General features: G+C 48.0%; 1 protein-coding gene across 3 annotated transcripts in view; it reads right to left on the reverse strand.

The window, feature by feature from the left end:
• Nucleotides 1–724: 724 nt before the first annotated feature.
• The window catches only part of CHCHD3 (coiled-coil-helix-coiled-coil-helix domain containing 3), a 423,433-nt gene continuing 405,561 nt past the window's right edge, over nucleotides 725–18,596 (reverse strand). For all 3 annotated transcript variants that reach the window (XM_087968922.1, XM_087968921.1, XM_087968920.1), the window contains 2 exons: nucleotides 5,634–5,769; nucleotides 725–1,453 (listed from right to left, as the gene is read on the reverse strand). In XM_087968922.1, coding sequence (XP_087825048.1) covers nucleotides 1,430–1,453; nucleotides 5,634–5,769 — 160 coding nt within the window. In that variant the 3' untranslated portion in view covers nucleotides 725–1,429. The remainder of the gene's footprint in view (nucleotides 1,454–5,633; nucleotides 5,770–18,596) is intronic.

Consider the following 18,596-nt stretch of genomic DNA (forward strand, 5'->3'; position numbering starts at 1 on the left):
CAGCCAGCATGATTTAAGGTGGGCGAACTTCAACTCCCAGAATCCCCCAGCCAGCATGATTTAAGGTGGACGAACTTCAACTCCCAGAATTCCCCAGTCATCATGATTTAAGGTGGGCGAACTTCAACTCCCAGAAACCCCCAGCCAGCATGATCTAAGGTGGGCGAACTTCAACTCCCAGAATTCCCCAGTCATCATAATTTAAGGTGGGTGGACTTCAACTCCCAGAATCCCCCAGTCATTATGATTTAAGGTGGGTTAAACTCACTTAAACTGTGTGGCTTAACAATGGAAGTATTGGGCTCAACTCTGGTTATAAGGACTACTAGTGAGTGGATGGATGGATGGATGGATGAATATTATCTATCCTGGTCTGTTTTCCAAATTTCCCATATGGTTTTTTATCTCTTTAATGTTTTACATGTACACTGCCCAGCGCCCCTCTACGAGAGAGACGGGGGAATTCCGTTTTTAAAGTTTTATTTTTTTTTTATTAGTTTATAATATGGCATACAAAGAGAATATGAAAGTAAATCGTAGGTAATAGGGGAGGGCGATTCCTAATCAATCCGTAAAATAAACGGCAGCTTCAGCATGTCACAAAGGGTGTGTGTGTGTGTGTGTGTGTGTGAGACAATTTCCGGAGCCCTTTTGCATTCTCCTCCCCATCCCGGAAGAAGATCAGCCGAACTCTCGCGCCCCGTTTGCAAAAAGAAACAATGCCTTTTTATTATTATTATTATTATTATTACGGATACATAATTGTTGGTAACTTGGTTTCAGCCCGCAGGCACGAACAGGGATGTAACCAGACGCCTTAATCATGATTTGCGCATCAAAGGGACTTTCCGGGCCGCAAGAGGTTTCTCGGACACGATGCCAGCACGACCGGGATTCACAGAGCGACAAAGACGGTCGTTCTGCAAATAAATTAAAACCGCCCTTTCCCCTCCCCGGGGATCCAATAAAAGGACGCTATATAAATTTGGACGGTGGGTGGGTGGGTGCGGTGAAGACAAGGGGATTTGGGATGGAGGGGAGATCTTTCCCTAAAAAAAGGGTATATCCAACTTTGGCAACTGTGTGGACTTCAACTCCCAGAATTCCCCAGCCAGCATGGCTGGCTGGGGAATTCTGGGAGTTGAAGTCCACAGGACTTAAATTAACTCAGGCTGGACACAGGTGCAGTTTGGTCTTCCCTTCCCTTCAATTACCACTAAGTGGGTCAGGCGTTACGTCGTTGCTAGTCTGATGAGATGAATGTTGGGGGCCGCGGTGCCCGAAGCCGTCGATCGGGATCTTCTGGTGGTGCCCTTTCCACCTGTGCTGTAAATGGAGTGCTGGATCGTTCCGGAATAACCCGCCTCCCCATCCTTCCAATGGGTAGAATTGAAGGGGAGGGAAGGATGCTCTCTGTGCGCTGCGGATATTAGCCTCCCCGGCCAGCGTTGCACTGCAAAGAGAAGGAGGGGGGGGAATCAAGGGGAGGAAAAAGAAAGAAAAAAAGATCAGAATAAAGAAGCAGAGCTAGAAAACTAGGCGGGGAGCCTTTTCTACAGCAAAATGGAGAATTTCATTTTAATGTATGCCGATTAGTCTACATTCAAAGTGATAATAGAGTTTCTCTCTCTCTGTTTCTCTGTATATATACATATTTCTCTCTCTCCCACCCAACCTCTCTGTCTGTCTGTCTGTCTGTCCATCCATCTACAGTACCTGTCTATTTATATATCTATCTCCATTATTATCTACCTACCTACCTATCTTCTCTCTCTCTCCATCCATTTATATCTATCTATCTATCCATCCATCCATCCATCTATCGTCTCTCTCTATCCATCTATTTCTATCATCTATCTATCTATCTATCTATCTATCTATCTATCTATCTATCTATCTATCTATCCATCCATCCATCCATCCATCTACCTATTTATCTATCTAATCTATCTCTCTATCTATCTTCTCTCTATCCATCTATATCTATCTCTCTATCTCTCTACCTACCTAATCTATCTCTCTATCGTCTATCTATCTTCTCTCTATCCATTATCTATCTATCTATCTATCTATCTATCTATCTATCTATCTATCTATCTATCTATCTATCTATCTCATCTATCTTCTATCTTCTATCTTCTATCTATCTATCTATCTATCTATCTATCTATCTATCTATCTATCAAGAGATGATTCTGTGTGACCCTGGGAAACTGCGACCGTCATAAATACGAACCAACTGCCAAGTGTCCCTTTTTTTCCAATGCCGCCGTTAACTTCAAGCAGCCACTAAATGGACAATCGTAAGCCGAGGACCACCTGTATATGCCTAAGTGGTTTTTTTTTCGGGGGGGGGGGGGGAGATTGCCCAACTGCGCCCACTCCCCCCGAAACATCCAGGCACAAGTGGGGAAAGGCTCCCGAGAAAACCGCCTCTGACGTGTTTTCCCGTGCCGGCGACTAGCATCCTCCGTTTCTCTTCTGTTGAGAGAGTTACAAACGGGGAGCATCGAACGGGAAACTTGGAAATAAATGCCAGGAAAGCAGCGTGAGTACAGAGGCCCCTTAATTGTCTTCCTTTTTTGCCCGGCTCCTTCCAGATGGTCGCTGCCAGTTTCCGGCACTCTCGAGATGCACTCTGTACAAAAAGAAATTCTGGCCGGCTGCCTCCACGGCCATTATCATCTTGCTCGGTCTCTCTGGACATGCAGAGCGCCAACAAAAGGAAGAGAACGAGAGGCTGTCCAGCCAAAACAACCTTCCTGGATTGGCCTTCGTCCGTACGAAAGGGACTTAAAAGAGAGTAAGGTTGGCTGGTGAGACAACTCAGGAGAGATGGGATGACAATAATAATAATAATTTTCAAAAAACTACAAGAGTGTTTAATTTAGAAAAGCAGGACACTCGGCGAGCTAAACGGATGCGCGGTGGCCGCGGCTGGCAATCTTACTGGATTGGCGGAAAGCCACTTTGCAATTCTCTTTGTGAGAAGATGAGAAGGGAACAAAAAACTCGCAAAATGACGAACGGCGGATGATTTCAGAGGACGGCTGGGCAACGGTCCATCAAGGGAACGTGTCAGGCGCAAAGAATCTGGTTAGGGTACTCCTCGACTTACGACCAAAACTGAGCCCAAAATTTCCACCGGTAAGCGGGGTTTTTTTTGCTCCATTTTACGACCTTCTCGCCATAAAGCGAATCAGTTCTAAGCGAATCATGTTGTTGTTAAGTAAATCAGGCCATTGACGTCGCGTGTCATTAAAAAGAGGAATGAATGACCCCGGGACACTGCAACCTTTATAAATAGGAACCGGTGGCCAAGCGTCCGAATTTTGATCACACGAGGATGGGGATGCAGCAATGGTTGTTAAGTGTGACAAATGGTGGCAAGTCATTTTTTTTTTTCAGGGCAATTGTAACTTTGAGCGGTCACTAAACAAATGACCGTAAGTCGAGGACTACTTGTACTCCAGCCTACGGGTAAGAATCTGGCCCACTATCAAGTTCAGCACGAAATTGGTTCCGGAAAAGGGTTAATGGAATTCAGGAGGGATTGTCCTGCCCCTGGTGGAGACCGATTCTGAGGGAGAGGAGGAACAACTGACAGGGAGTGGGAGTGTGGCTCCGGAGGTTGTGGAGGAGGCTGGGGAAGGGCAGAGGCCGGCTGAGCAGTCAGAGGAGGACCCAGGCCCATCCCCTCTCCATCCTAGGGCACGCAGGGAGGAGAGGATAAGGGAGAGACCTGAATGGCATGGTCTACGGGGGAGGAAGGGGCCTTGATCCTCTTCATGGGCTGCAGGTGTGAGAACTGAATAAGAGGACGGACATGCGTATGGGCCAGTGCTGGAAACAAAGCATGGAAATATCTCTAGTTTATGGTTCCTTTCTGAGTTTGGCGTCCTTCCCAGTGTGTGTTCTGTTATCTGCGGACGTCCTCCAGCCCTTATCTTGCCTGGTTTGTGTTGCTTTTTTCCTCCTTCTTGTAACTGTGGGGGAGTTTTTTGTCTTCTGTCAAGGATATTTGGAGCTTAGAAGCAAAGTGAAGGAATAAAAGGGGCTTCACCGGGTTTTTGTGACTGTGTTTGTTTGTATCCCACCCTGGATCATCACAGGGATTCGACGTGGACCGCTTGTGGGAATGCAATGATTCTAAGTCGGTGATGGCGAACCTTTTTGTTGTGGGGTGCCAAAAGTGCGCGCGTGTGCGATAGCGCATGTGTGAGTGCTGGAACCCACAATAAAATGCGCCCCGCCCCTCCTGTGGCATGCACATGCAATACGCCCCCTTACCTGCACTGCACATGCGCGCGCCTCCTAGCTGATATTCTGCGCGTTTGAGGCCATTTTCACCCTCCCAGAGGCTTGAGAAAAGCCTCTGCAGCCTTTGGAGGCTGAAAAACAGGCTTTCCGGAAATACAGAAGTGCCCGTTTTCAGCCTACGGAGGGCTTCTGGAGCCTGGGGGAGGCTGTTTTCACCGTCCTGGGGGCTCAAGGGAAGCCTCTGCAGCCTCAGGAGGCCAAAAAATGGGCCCGTTTCGGCACTTCTGGTATTTCCTATGCAGCGTTGGGAAGGCCCATTTTTCGGCCTCCAGAGGCTGCAGAGGCTTCCCTTGAGCCTCCATGAGGGCGAAAACGGCCTTAAACGGGCCGAAAATCAGCTGGGAGGTGCGCGCATGCGCAGTGCAGGTAAGTTTGGCTGGGGCTCGGGTGCCATAAGTTTGCCATCACCGTTCTAAGCTAATGATGCATTTCACTCCACCCCCAGCTCTGCCTATTCTTCTCCTATAGAAAGTCTTGGAGCACAGATCAGATGTGGTCAATCCACAGCCCAGCAGCGAACGCAGCATCCGACATCTGATTCAGGGCTCAGTTTTAGGGATGTGGTTTTGAGCACATCGTTAGGTGTGTGTTACGACAAAACGTTTTCACCCAAGGTGCCTCAAGTGGGCCAACTTACAGAAAAAGCACCCAAAATCCAGGATCCACGCCCCCAGTGGAGTTAAAATTGGCCAAATGTTACAAGACACCGGATGACACCGGAAAACAGTTTTTAGGACGTATTTTCCCCACATCAACAACTCTGTGAGGTGGCGAGAACTAGAACTCACTGTCTCCTGGGGATTGGCCCCAAGTCACTCAGCCGGGTTTCATGGCTAAGGCGGAACTAGAACTCCCAGTCTACCACTTTCTAGCATGGTGCCTTAACCACTGGACCAAACTGGCCTGCATAATATGATATAATATAATGGGGTGAGTTAGGGTTTGTTGGGCGTGGTCATCCAGTGGTGGGATTCAATTTTTTTTACTACCTGTTCTGTGGGTGTGGCTTGGTGGGCGTGGCTTGGTGGGTGTGGCAGGGGAAGGATACTGCAAAATCCCCCTTCCCTCCCCCACCCCACTAACCTGCTTTCCAGCTCCGTTCTCCTGGGCAAGGCAACCAAAGAAGACCCAGCCGATCAGCTGGGACTCAGTGGGAGGCAGAGAAGAGATGGGGTTGGCGGGGCCAGAAGCGGGATTGGCTGGTTCTCCGAACTCTCAAAATTTCCGCTACCGGTTCTCTAGAACCGGTCAGAACCGGCTGAATCCCACATCTCTGTGGTCCTCCCATCGCAATCCTCCACTTTCGCACCCACCTGCCGAGCATGCCGGACACACTTGAAGTATTCGGTGGCCAGAGCTGAGCAGCTGAGGGTCTCCTTTGGGTTCTGTTGATAGCACTGGAAGATCTGGTTCTGCAGATCGACACAGACAGGGTCAGCCTTGTATCGCCTGGATGAAGGAGGAGACAAAAAGAAGACACCCAAGGCTTCAAAGAATGGTTCTCACAGGTGAAATGGTACACCTCCCCCCCCCCCCAAGACTCCAACGAAGAGTATAACAGAGTCAGAAGGGACCTTGGAGGTCTCCTAGTCCAACCCCCTGCTCAAGAAGGGGACCCTGCACCATTTTAGATGAACGGTTTGGTTGTCCAGCCTCCTTTTTTTAATTTTAAATTTTATTGAACAAACACAAACAAAAAGATACATTAAAAACACTGAACATGGTACAATCCTCCTAACCCACATATTTGTCTTACATTGCTAAGTACATATAAAAATAATACATTTACATTCTATATGTATATTTAATACACACACACACACACACACACACACACACACACATTTAATCATTTCTTATTGTCTTGATCCTTCTTCCTCTTTTCTAATCAACCATAAAACTTGTCCCAGACTTTGAGGTAATCCGGTTCATCCTTATTTTTTAATTCCTTTGTAAATGTGTCCATTTCTGCGCACATCCAGATTTTCCTAATTATTTCTGATTCATTTGGAATATCTTTACCTTTCCATTGTTGTGCATAAGCCAATCTCCCAGCTGTGATTATACGAATTATTAAATATATATTCTCCGTCCAGCCTCCTTTTGAAAAGCACCCACAACTTCTGAAGTTTGTAAACCAAGTCCCAAGGTTTTTAGCACAGGTGATCCTCAAAAACAGCGGTGAGAGAAAAATAAAGCAGAGACTCACAACCATTCCACAGCCATTGTAGCATCCCTGTGGCCAAGGGTTCAAGGAGGGTTGGCAACCAATTCATTATTTATGACGATTGCAGTGTCTCTGGGGTCACGTGATCCCCTTCTGACCAGCGAAGTGAAGGGAGAAGGCAGATTCGCTTAACAAATGTGTTGCTAACGTGACCACTGCAGTGATCCGCTTAACCACAGTGGCAAGAAACGTTGTAAAATAAGGCAAAACTCACTTAGCCACTGTCTCGCTTAGCAAGAGAAATGTTGAATTCAATTGTGTCCTAAGTCGAGGACAACCTACACTGAATTTCTCCAGGAAACAACATCCCTATGATGCTTTGCACCAGGCATGGGGAACAATGGCTCTTTCATGACTTGTGGACTTCAATTCCCAGAATTCCCAAGGTAGCCATGTTCGGGAATTCTGGGAGTTGAAGTCCACAGGTTGTAATAAAGGGGCCATGTTGGCTCGGGAATTCTGGGAGTGAAGTCTACAGGTTGTAATAAAGGGGCCATGTTGGCTCAGGAATTCTGGGAGTTGAAGTCCATAGGTTGTAATAAAGGAGCCATGTTGGCTCAGGAATTCTGGGAGTTGAAATCCACAGGTTGTAATAAAGGGGCCATGTTGGCTCAGGAATTCTGGGAGTGAAGTCCATAGGTTGTAATAAAGGGGCCATGTTGGCTCGGGAATTCTGGGAGTTGAAATCCACAGGTTGTAATAAAGGGGCCATGTTGGCTCAGGAATTCTGGGAGTTGAAGTCCACAGGTTGTAATAAAGAGGCCATGTTGGCTCAGGAATTCTGGGAGTTGAAGTCCACAGGTTGTAATAAAGGGGCCATGTTGGCTCAGGAATTCTGGGAGTTGAAGTCCACAGGTTGTAATAAAGGGGCCATGTTGGCTCGGGAATTCTGGGAGTTGAAGTCCACAGGTTGTAAAGGGGGCCACGTTTCCCCCACCTCTGCTTTGGACCAACTTGGCAATCACAGCATCTCAAGATGTGAAATGAATGCGAAATTGTTCGTTACGAATCCTGCAGCTGCTGCAGCGCCAAAGACATTGGAAAAAAGGAACTTGCGTACAAATCATTTCTGGGACTTAATGACTCACGGCTCTCACGATTCATCCCATCCGACGGAGCTTAACGGAGGCTCCGTTACCAACTGCTAACGCAGAGAGAATCACTGTTAAGCAAAGCAATTATCTTAAATTTGGATCTGATTCCTGCACTGTTTGGATGGGGAAATAATTTAAAGACGAGAGGAGCTTAATCCAAGCGTATCTTGGGCTCCTTTTTATGGGCTGCTGGTGGGAATTCAGAGAGATTATAGGGCCGTGATGGCGAACCTATGTCACGCATGCCGGAAGTGGCACGCACAGCCATCTCTGCCAGCACACGCGCTGTAGCCCCGGATCAGGTCCACTGCGCATGCACGTGAGCCTCCTGCCAGCCGATTATCTGATATCTGCCGCGCATGTGGGGGGGGGGGGTGCACAGGAGATGCGTGCATATGCACAGAGGTGCATTTGTGTGCATGTGCGGAAGCGCATGGTGCATGCGGGGGAAATCACATGTGCATGCACAGCGAGGGGTCACGCTTGCATTGCATTATGGGTGCAGGCACACACGAGCACGCACGCTCTGCATTCAATGACAAAAAAGTTAGCCATCGTTGTTATAGGGCGTTTGAAAGAGGGGAATTAGATATCAAATGATATCGGGTGGGAAAGAGGGCCGAACGTTGAATTCCCATGTGCGTTACTCAAAAATCCATAGGAGGAGGTTGTTTTCTCTTTGAGTTCTTGTTGTGGTTATCCGGCAGCAGGTGTGGACGGCTGAGGAGAGCGAGGACTCAGATGAGGGGCCAGGACCATTAGGGAGTGGACTGCTGCCTTTAGAGATTGTGGGGGCTGGCAGCAGCGATGATGAGGTTCCCAAGGAGTCAGTGCCAAGTGCGCGTGCATGCAGGATTGCTCTTTCCTATGAGCAATCAGTTATAACAGCACGGGCGACTCGGGAGTAAGGCTGCAAGGTAACGGCCCCTCCTTCCAGAGGATAAAAGCCAGCTGTGAAACTAACCTTCTTTGCAGAAGGCAAAGACGTTTTGAAATTCCAGTATATCCTGAGTTTGTGTTTGAAGATTCTTGTATTGCAAATTATTTCTTGTCTCTTATCTTTTGGCCAGCCTCGCACAGTTTGGCAAGGCTTGTGCTTATCATAGCTAATTATTTTGCAGGAGCATTACAAGGTTTCTGTTCCCTTTGGATTGTGTTTGATTTGTTGGAAAAGGCCGTGGGCCAGAACAGTTCTGTGGACAGAAGCCCCACAGATCCCTTCATGTGGCCCAGTGGTGGTCTCAGGGGGTTGGACTAGAAGACCTCCAAGGTCCCTTCCGACTCCGTTATTCTGTTCTGTTAAATAAATGTTACTAAAACTGCTGTGCCCTCAGGCAAAACAGGCCACTGACTGTCTACAGATGTTTTTCCAGTGGCATTTTGCGAAAATCTGGGTTGCACAAAGATCCTTGTTAAAAGATCCTGAGGTGTGTCGTTATGGAGCCCGTGCCTCTTTGCTTTTAATAAGGACCCCCGTCGATCAAAAACAGATTTCTGATGCATCAGCCGTGTAATGAGGTGGACAAGAAATTAAATTCTGATTGATCAAGCCATTTCCCGCCCCCACCAGCATCAGATGGCGGCTTTAAAAAAATGCAACGGATTGTATTTCTGCCTGTAATGTTTCCACATTGGGCAGAGAGACCAAGACAAATTAACCCCCCCAAAAAAGAGATTTCTTCGAACCTTTTACACATCTAATCTGTATATTAATATTAATGTCTAGATCCGTGATGGCAAACCTATGGCACGCGTGCCACCTGTGCTGGCATGTGAGCCATTTGTGCCGGCATGTGAGCTGCAGGCAAACTTACCTCACTGCGCACGCCTCACAGCTGATTTTTGGCCTGTTTGAGGCCTTTTTCGGCCTCCCAGAGGCCTGAGGAAAGTCTCTGCAGCCCCCAAAATAGGCCCGTTTCATCACTTCCTGTATTTCCGGAAATACCGGAAATGACAAAATGGGCCTATTTTTCGGCCTGCAAGGGCTTTCCTCAGGCCTCTGGGAGGCTGAAACAGGCCTCAAACGGGCCAAAAATCAGCGGGGAGGTACAGTGCACAGGAGCCCAAAAAGGTTAGCCATCACTGGTCTAGGCCCATGCAACCCAGGTCCAAATAAGAGGGTTTGTATCTAGCCCAATAAAAGGCCCCTCCAGCCCAAAATGTCCCCAGTAGCCAATTTCTTTAGCTGTTAACTAACTCATATTTATGACCATTGTATCACGTGATCCCCTTTTGAGACCTTGTGACCAGCAACATCCAGGGGGATGTGTTCTGACCTAGGCTTCCCAAGATCATGAAGCCGACTCCTCGTCCCGATAAAACCCATTTAGATTAAAGTGAATTCCTCTCCAGCAAAGTCCCGGTAACCAGTCTTTCATGAGATTTCACAATTATAGACCTTTATATCGGGCTGGGAGAGTTGCCAGGCCAATAGCTTCCAAACGCCACACTGTAGCAGCAATGACTTGGCAAGAAATCAGGAACAGATCTTCACCCTCATGAATTGAACTGTCTCCTGCAAACCCCACTCCCCTTTTGCTCCTCTTTATTCCCTATGGGAGGGGCCATTCACGTCCGCCTGTGCCTTTACTCCCGAGTCGACCCTTGTTCCTTCACTGTTCCCTTCTCCTGGCAGCTCTGTGCATGTGCACACTGGGAACAGGCTCCAGCTGTTCTTCTTCCCCACTGATCTCCGACTCCGAAGGCAGCTGATAACTGTCGGACGGCCCTGGCCCCATCCCTGCCTCTGATGCAGAGCCCTCGGCAGAGCCTTCCCCAGACTCCAGGACTGGCCCATGTTCCTCCCCAACCTCCTCAATGTCCGAGTCTTCCGCCAGCTCTGTTGGCGGACCACAACAGCAGAATCCAGATTCACTTAACAACCCTGTGACCAACTTAACAACGGCCGTCGTCCACTGAACAACTGCGGCAACGAAAGTCATTAAAATGGGGCGAAACTCACTTAACAACGGTCTGGCTTAACAGCATAAAGTTGGGGCTCCACTGTGGTCGTAACTCGAGGTCTACCTGTATTTTTCCCCCCCCCTTAACAGGTGATCAAAACCAGCCGACACACCGTATCTTGGGTCTCTCTGGCAAAGGGAGGGGAAAAAATAGAATAAAATAAAGTCGACTTTTTTTGTGTTCCATCGCTGAAAGACACTCCTGGGATAATGAAGCCGGAATGTAATGTTGTGTTACCTTAGAGCCGTTTGATGCCAAGTATTGCATCTGATCTTTGGAGGAAAGCACAAAGTTTCTTTCATTTAAGGATGCAGAGGAGAGGAGGTCACAGATAAAAAGGGAAAGGGAGAGGGGAAGAAAAAACTCAGCTCCAAGGATAGTGAAAAGACGCTATAAAGATTTTATTAGTCTAGCAGGTTACGGGTGGTTATATTACCCCCAAGTCTATCACGCCGGCAGTGAGTTATATGCGGCACTTCCTAAAAAAAAAATGGAAAAAAGAGTGGTAATAAAAAATTGAGTGTATGATAGGTGTCAGAAAACTGTCTTTAGCTGCATCTACCGTAGTTTATTCCCCAGGATAGAATCCAATCTTGATGAACTGGAGAACATAAATGCAAATGTATGTTTGCTCATCCGAGTGTCCTCACCCAGCTCCCCAAACACGAGAAACCCTCTGAAGTTAACTCAAAGATTCCTTTATTAGGAGCCCACAGCAAATAGTTTCTCTCTCACCGCGGGCTAACAAGTCCGTCCGACAGGGAGATGGATAGTTGTCTGCCACCTCTATTCGTTTCCGCACCCTGTGTTTTATTCCCCAGAGCTAGGGTGGAGCTTCGCTAGCAGCGGTGGCTCTTCTGTCCCGAGGACCGGCCTGTAGATTTCCACTGCTCTCCTCTCCTCGGCAAAAAGTTTCTCTCACCGCAGGCTAACAAGTCCGTCCGGCAGGGAGATGAATAGTTGTCTGTCACATCTATTCGTCTCCGTCCCCTGCCTTTTATCCCCAGAGCTAGGGTGGGGCTTCACTAGTAGTGGTGGCTCTTCCGTTCCAGGGACCGGCCCATAGATTTCCACTGCTCTCCTCTCTTCGGCAAAAGTTTCTCTCACTGCAGGCTAACAAGTCCGTCCGGCAGGGAGATGAATAGTTGTCTGCCACACCTATTCGTCTCCGTCCCCTGCCTTTTATCCCCAGAGCTAGGGTGGGGCTTCACTAGTAGTGGTGGCTCTTCCGTTCCAGGGACCGGCCCATAGATTTCCACTGCTCTCCTCTCCTCGGCAAAAAGTTTCTCTCACTGCAGGCTAACAAGTCCGTCCGGCAGGGAGATGAATAGTTGTCTGCCACACCTATTCGTCTCCGTCCCCTGCCTTTTATCCCCAGAGCTAGGGTGGAGCTTCGCTAACAGCCGTGGCTCTTCCGTCCCAAGGACCGGCCTGTAGATTTCCACTGCTCTCCTCTCCTCTGCCTTCTGAGCATCCACACGTCAGGCACTGTATCCAGCTGTTCCTCCTCTTCCTCCTCAGCCACCTCCAGACCTGGGGGCTGTTAACTCTCCATCTGAGGGCTGATGGATGGCCCAGGCTCCGCCTCCGTCTTTCTTTTTCTCCTTCTCTCTCTCTCTCTCTCTCTCTTTCTCTTTTTTTTAACAGAAGAAATCTTCTGTTTTGGAATATTGAAATATGGGCCTTCCTGAGAGGCCTTGGAGGTCTAGTCCAACCCCCTGCTTAGGCAGGAAACCCTATAACATTTCAGACAAATAATTGTTCCATCTCTCATTGAAAATCTCCAGTGTTGGAGAAGGGAGGGAGGAAAAAGAAGAACAGAAGAACAGAGTTGGAAGGGACCTTGGAGGTCTTCTAGTCCAACCCTCTGCCCTGATGCTGACGCCTCCTCCTCCTCCTCAGATTTGGCTACTGGAGGGGCCGGTGGCCGATAGGCCACAACACCGAGTATCCACTTAGCCGGAGCCCAACGGCAGATATAGGTAGCCCTTGAATTACGACTATTCGTTCAGCGATCATTTAAAGATACGACAGCACTGAAAAAAAGTCCATCACAAAACTTGTTGGGGGGGGAGACAAGGGTTACACTAATGTCAAAGAAATGGTGGAACAGAATCATTCCAGAAAAGATGCAAAAGGAGGGACAGAATGAAATGTGAATGGCAAGGATTTAAAAAAAAAACACTAAACATTTTTTTTATTTTAAATAATCAAATGGAATTATTACATTGTCCCAACAGCAAGTTGGCCATGGGAAGTTAACCGTGGCAGGTTGGCTGTGGCAAGTTGTCCCATTCTGCTCCCTCAAAGAGTGTGTGTGTATGTTAGAGAGAAGAGGGAGGGAGAGGGAGAGAGGGAGGGAAGGGGAGATAGGGAGGGAGAGGGGAAGGGGAGATAGGGGGAGAGGGAAGGAGAGGGAGAGAGAGAGGGAGGGGAGAGAGGGAAGGGGGAGATAGAGAGATGGGGAGAGGGAGAGAGACAGGAAGAGGGGGAGAGGGAGAGGGAGGGGAGAGAGGGAGGGAGAGGGAGGGAGAGAGGGAAGGGGGAGATAGGGGGAGAGGGAGAGAGAGAGGGAGGGGAGAGAGGGAAGGGGGAGATAGGGAGAGGGAGAGAGAGGGAGGGAGAGGGAGGGAGAGAGGGAAGGGGGAGAGGGAAGGGGGAGATAGGGAGAGACGGGGAGAGGGAGAGAAACAGGAAGAGAGGGAGAGAGAGGGAGGGAGAGGGGGAGGGAGGGAGAGGGGGGAGATGGGGGAGAGGGAGGGAGAGAGAGGGGGGCAAAGAGAAAGGGAGGAGAGAGAGAGAAATACACCATCAGAAACAATGGCTTGAAGGATAACAAAATGACATTAGAACATAAGAGTTGGAAGGGACTTTCAAGGTCTTCTAGTCCAACCCCCCTGCTCAAGCAAGAGACTCTACACCACTTCAGACAAATGGTTATCCAACCTCTTCTTAAAATCTTCCAGTGTTGGAGCATCCCCAACTTCTGGTGGCAAGTTGTTCCACTGATTAATTGTTCCCAATGTCAGGAAATTCCTCCTTAGTTCCAGGTTGCTTCTCTCCTTGATGAGTTTCCACCCATTGCTTCTTGTCCTGCCTTGAGGTGCTTTGGAGAATAGCTTGACTCCCTCTTCTTTGGGGCAGCCCCTCAGATACTGGAAGGCTGCTGTCATGTCTCTCCTGGTCCTTCTTTACATTGAAGGAGATATACCCCAATTCCTGCAATTGTTCACCATATGGTTTAGCCTCCAGTCTCCTAACCTTCTTTGTTGCTGCCTATACAAGAGTTAATTGTTCCCGCAAACCCTGATGGACTCCAATTTCTGGTCCAGGCTGGATCTGAATATCGAAGTGAGGCGAAGATAAAAAAAAATCTGTCTTCATCGCATGAATCCCCTCTCTTTAAAAATAAGATATTTGGAGAGAGAGGGAGAGCGGCAGGCACTTTGAAGAATCTTCAAAGGAGCCTCCCCATTATCAACAATGAATGAAGTCCAGGTTTGTATAAAATGAAAAGAGTGACTTTTAACCACTTGCGAATGGCAATTATTTTTATCATCACAGGCGAGTTTTATAGCCCAACTTTCATTATGGAGTGTCAGATAACAGACGCAGTGCTATCTTCTCCAATTTTTTTTTTCTCCCAGGGCATGAGAGTTCAGACAGGTAGAGTCCCAGAATCCAAGATTTGGAAGGGATCCCCTGGAGGTCGTCTAGTCCAACCCCCCGCCCAGGGCAGGACTCCCACTTTTTAGTGCCATTGTAACTTTGAATGATCACTAAATGAGCTGTTGCAAATTGAGGACTTGGCTTGCAAATGCTGCCATCCTAAGAGCTCAGGCAGGCAGGATCTCAGAATCCAAGATTTGGAAGGGGTCCCTGGAGGTCGTCTAGTCCAACCCCCTGCCCAGGGCAGGACTCCCACTTTTTAGTGCCATTGTAACTTTGAATGATCACTAGATGAGCTGTTGTAAATCGAGGACTTGGCTTGCAAATTATGCCATCTTAAGAGCTCAGTCAGGCGGGAATCCTAGAATCCAAGATTTGGAAGGGGTCCCTGGAGGTCGTCTAGTCCAACCCCCTGCCCAAGAGAAGTATCCCATTGTTTAGTGCCATTGTAACTTTGAATGATCACTAAATGAGCTGTTGTAAATTGAGGACTTGGCTTGCAAATGCTGCCAACCTGAGAGCTCAGTCAGGCAGGATCCCAGAATCCAAGATTTGGAAGGGGTCCCTGGAGGTCGTCTAGTTCAACCCCCTGCCCAGGGCAGGACTCCCATTTTTTTTTAGTGCCATTGTAACTTCGAATGGTCACTAAATGAACTGTTGGAAGTCAAGGACTTGGCTTGCAAATTATGCCATCCTAAGAGCTCAGTCAGGTGGGAGTCCAAGGTTTGGAAGGGACCCTAGGGGTCTTCTAGTCCAACCCCCTGCCCCGTTGCATCCTGAGACCATCTCAGACAAATGGGAGGGAGAGGTTCCAACTGTTGGTAAACTAGGAGGAAAGAGATAACAACTTGCCCAAAAACTAGGCAGGAGATTAAATTTGAACGTGTGTCTCTTCGGGGCCCTCACGACGCTACCTTTTTCAAAATCCTTGGTGATGATCAGACTGTCCTGATGTTTTTAGAAAAATAAAATAAAAACAAAAATGGAATCCAGAGTTGCAATGCAATTTTAATTGGGCCTTTCAACAATGCCTGAGAATTCTTTGCTTTTACTACAGAAGGTTAAAGACAGTGAAGGCCTGAGCCTTTTTCTCCCCGGCGTTAAATATTTCCACCGGCAGAAGAATTTCGAAGCGGGTGTCATTATTTATTTATTTTATACCGTGGCCCTCCTGCCCTTTCAGCTGGAAAAAAAAAAAGAGATGTTACCCTTTTTTCCCCCTCCTTCCTCAGTCTGATTTTTTCTTTTTTTTCTTTTTAAATATCAAACGTGCCTTTTTCTTTCTGATATTTAGCTCTTTTTCCTGTCTCCCTCTCGCTTTGGCAGGCAAATAAAATAGGATTCCTGCCAACAGGGAACCTTCAATAAGGAGCTACGTTTGCAAACGTTAGTAAAAATTGCCGTTTTTTGCCGTTCTGGGATCCTCCCCTGAGATCCAAGAATCCTTCTCTTTCAGGGGTACGGAGGGAAGAAGGCAGGTCAAAAAAGTCAAAATGGCAGCCCGTGTCATGCCATCCAAAGCCCACACCCTTCTATCGTGTCTCCTACGGTGTCCGATTCTTGGAGATGGCCTCGATACGTCCCTGTGGTTTTCTTGGCAAGGTTTTTTTTTCCGGAAGTGGCTTAGCCATTGCCTCCCTCCTAGGGTTAAGGGAAAGTGGGTGGCCCGTGGCACAGCAGAGCTAGAACTCACGACCGCCTGGTCTCTAGCCTGGAGCCTTAAAACACTGCCCTAAACGAAGGGATTTTTTTTTAAAGCAGGGGTGCCTGCCTGGAAACAGCAAAGGACTGACTTGCCGTGCCTCTGCTAGCAAAAAATGGAGCTCGAGACGTTTCATGACCCAACTAGGTAATATTATCAGGGCTAGAAGGGAATGTGTTTTAAAGAATGGAAGAGGGAGGAGGAGGAGGAGGAGGAGGAGGAGGAGGAGGAGGAGGAGGAGGAGGAGGAGGAGGAGGAGGAAGGAAGGAAGGAAGGAAGGAAGGAAGGAAGGAAGGAAGGAAGGAAGGAAGGAAGGAAGGAAGGTGACGGAGGACTGTGGGGTCCTGGGAGCTCTCTGAGCTTGGTTGTTTCCTTGCACACGTTTCATGACCCAACTAGATAACATCATCAGTGCCAGAAGGCAATGCGGTTTAAGAAGTGGAGGAGGAGGAGGAGAAGGAGGAAGAGAAGAGTAAGAAGGAAGGAGAAGGAATGAAAGGGGAGAATGAGGAGGATTGTGGGGTCCTGGGTGCTTTCTGAGCTTGGTTGAGACCTTTCATGACCCAGCTAGATAATATCATCAGAGCGAGAAGGAAATATGGTTTAGGAGGAGGAGGAGGAGGAGGAGGAGGAGAGTAAGAAGGAAGGAAGGAAGGAAGGAAGGAAGGAAGGAAGGAAGGAAGGAAGGAAGGAAGGAAGGAAGGAAGGAAGGAAGGAAGGAAGGAAGGAAGGAAGGAAGGAGAAGGGGAAGATGAGGAGGACTGTGGGGTCCTTGGTGCTCTCTGAGCTTGGTTGTTTTCTTGCAGACCTTTCATGACCCAGCTAGATAACATCATCAGTGCTAGAAGAGAATGAGATTTGGGGAGTGGAGAAGGAGAAGAGGAGGAGGAAGAAGAAAAGGAAGATAACAAGAGGAAGAGGAGGATTGTGGGGTCCTTGGTGCTTTCTGAGCTTGGTTGTTTTCTTGGGAGACCTTTCATGACCCATGTAGGTAACATCATCAGTGCTGGCAGGCAGTAGGGTTGGCTCTCTCTTTCTATACAAATGGCTTTCCCTGTCAGTGGGAATACTCTTAGTGGACTATTGCATACCGTGCATTTGTTTATCTGTGTTGGTAATCCCTTGACTGGGCTATTGTGTACTTCTTGATTGTTGGTCTAGTGGTAATCTCTGCTCATTTGGGTGTTGGTTGCTGGTGAAGAAATATTTAGAATAGTTATAGAACAACAGAGTTGGAAGGGACCTTGGAGGTCTTCTGGCGGCACAGACAGGAAACCCTACACCACACTTCTGACAAATGGTTGTCCAACATCTTTTTAAAAACCTCCAGTGTTGGAGCATTCACAACCTCTGGAGGCAAGGAGTTCCACTGGTTAATTCTTCTCACTGCCAGGAAATTCCTCCTTAGTTCTAAGTTGCCTCTCTCCTTGGTGAGGTTGCATCCATTGCTTCTTGTCCTGCCCTCAGGTGCTTTGGAGAATAGCTTGACCCCTTCCTCTTCTTTGGGGCAGCCCCTCAAATATTGGAAGACTGCTATCATGTCTCCCCTGGTCCTTCTTTTCATTAAAGTAGACCTACCCAGTCCCTGCAATCGTTCCTTCATATGTTTCAGCTTCCCATCTCCTAAACCTCTTTGTTGCTCTTCTCTGCACTCTTTCTTAGAGTCTCAACCTCTTTTTAACATCGTGGCAACCAAAACTGGATGCCGAATTCCAAGTATGGCCTTATCAAGGCCTTATCAAGTGGTATTATTAGCACTTCACGTGATCTTGATTCTATCCCTCTGTTGATGCAGCCTAGGACTATGTTGGCTTTTGGGGCAGCTGCTGCACACGGCTGGCTCCTATTTAAGCGGTTGTCCACTAGGACTCCAAGATCCCTCTCGCAGTTACTACTATTGAGCCAGGTACCACCTCTGCTGTACCTGTGGCATTTGGTTTTTCTTGCCTAAATGGGGAACCTTCCTTTTTTTCACCATTGAATTTCGCCCAACGTTCCAAGTCTGTTGAGATCTTTCTGTTATCTTTAGGTTTCTTTCTCTCCTTTTCGGTGTTTTACAGATACAGATACGTACAGGTAATCAGAGTTGGAAGGGAACCTATAGGTCATCTAGTCCAACCCCCCGCCCAAGTGAGAGACCCTACACCATTTCTGACAAATGGCAGTCCAATCTCTTCTTGAAAGTCTCGAGTGGTGAAGCTTCCACAACTTCCGAGGGCAACTTCTGTTCCATGGGTTGATTCTTCTCACTGTCAGAAAGTTTCTCCCTATTTCCAGGTTAAAACTCTCCTTGATCAGTTTCCAGCCATTATTCCTTGTCTGGCCTTCGGGTGCCTTGGAAAATAGCTTGACCCCTTCAACCTCTCTGGGGCAGCCCCTCAAATATTGGAAGACCTCCATCCTGTCTCCCCTGGTCCTTCTCTTCCCTAGACTAGCCATGCCCAGTTCCTGTAACCCTTCTTCATATGTTTCAGTCTCCAGCCCCCTCATCATCCTGGTTGCTCTTCTCTGTATTTTTTCTAGAGTCTCAATATCCTTTTTATAATGTGGTGACCAAAACTGGATGCAGGACTCTAGGTGTGGTCTTACTGAGGCTTTGATTGTCTCTTTCAAACGGTAT

This window comes from Notechis scutatus, chromosome 6 (assembly GCF_049901735.1).
Source record: "Notechis scutatus isolate UNSWTSFEM ecotype Mainland chromosome 6, rNotScu1.2, whole genome shotgun sequence".
Lineage (NCBI taxonomy): Eukaryota > Metazoa > Chordata > Lepidosauria > Squamata > Elapidae > Notechis > Notechis scutatus.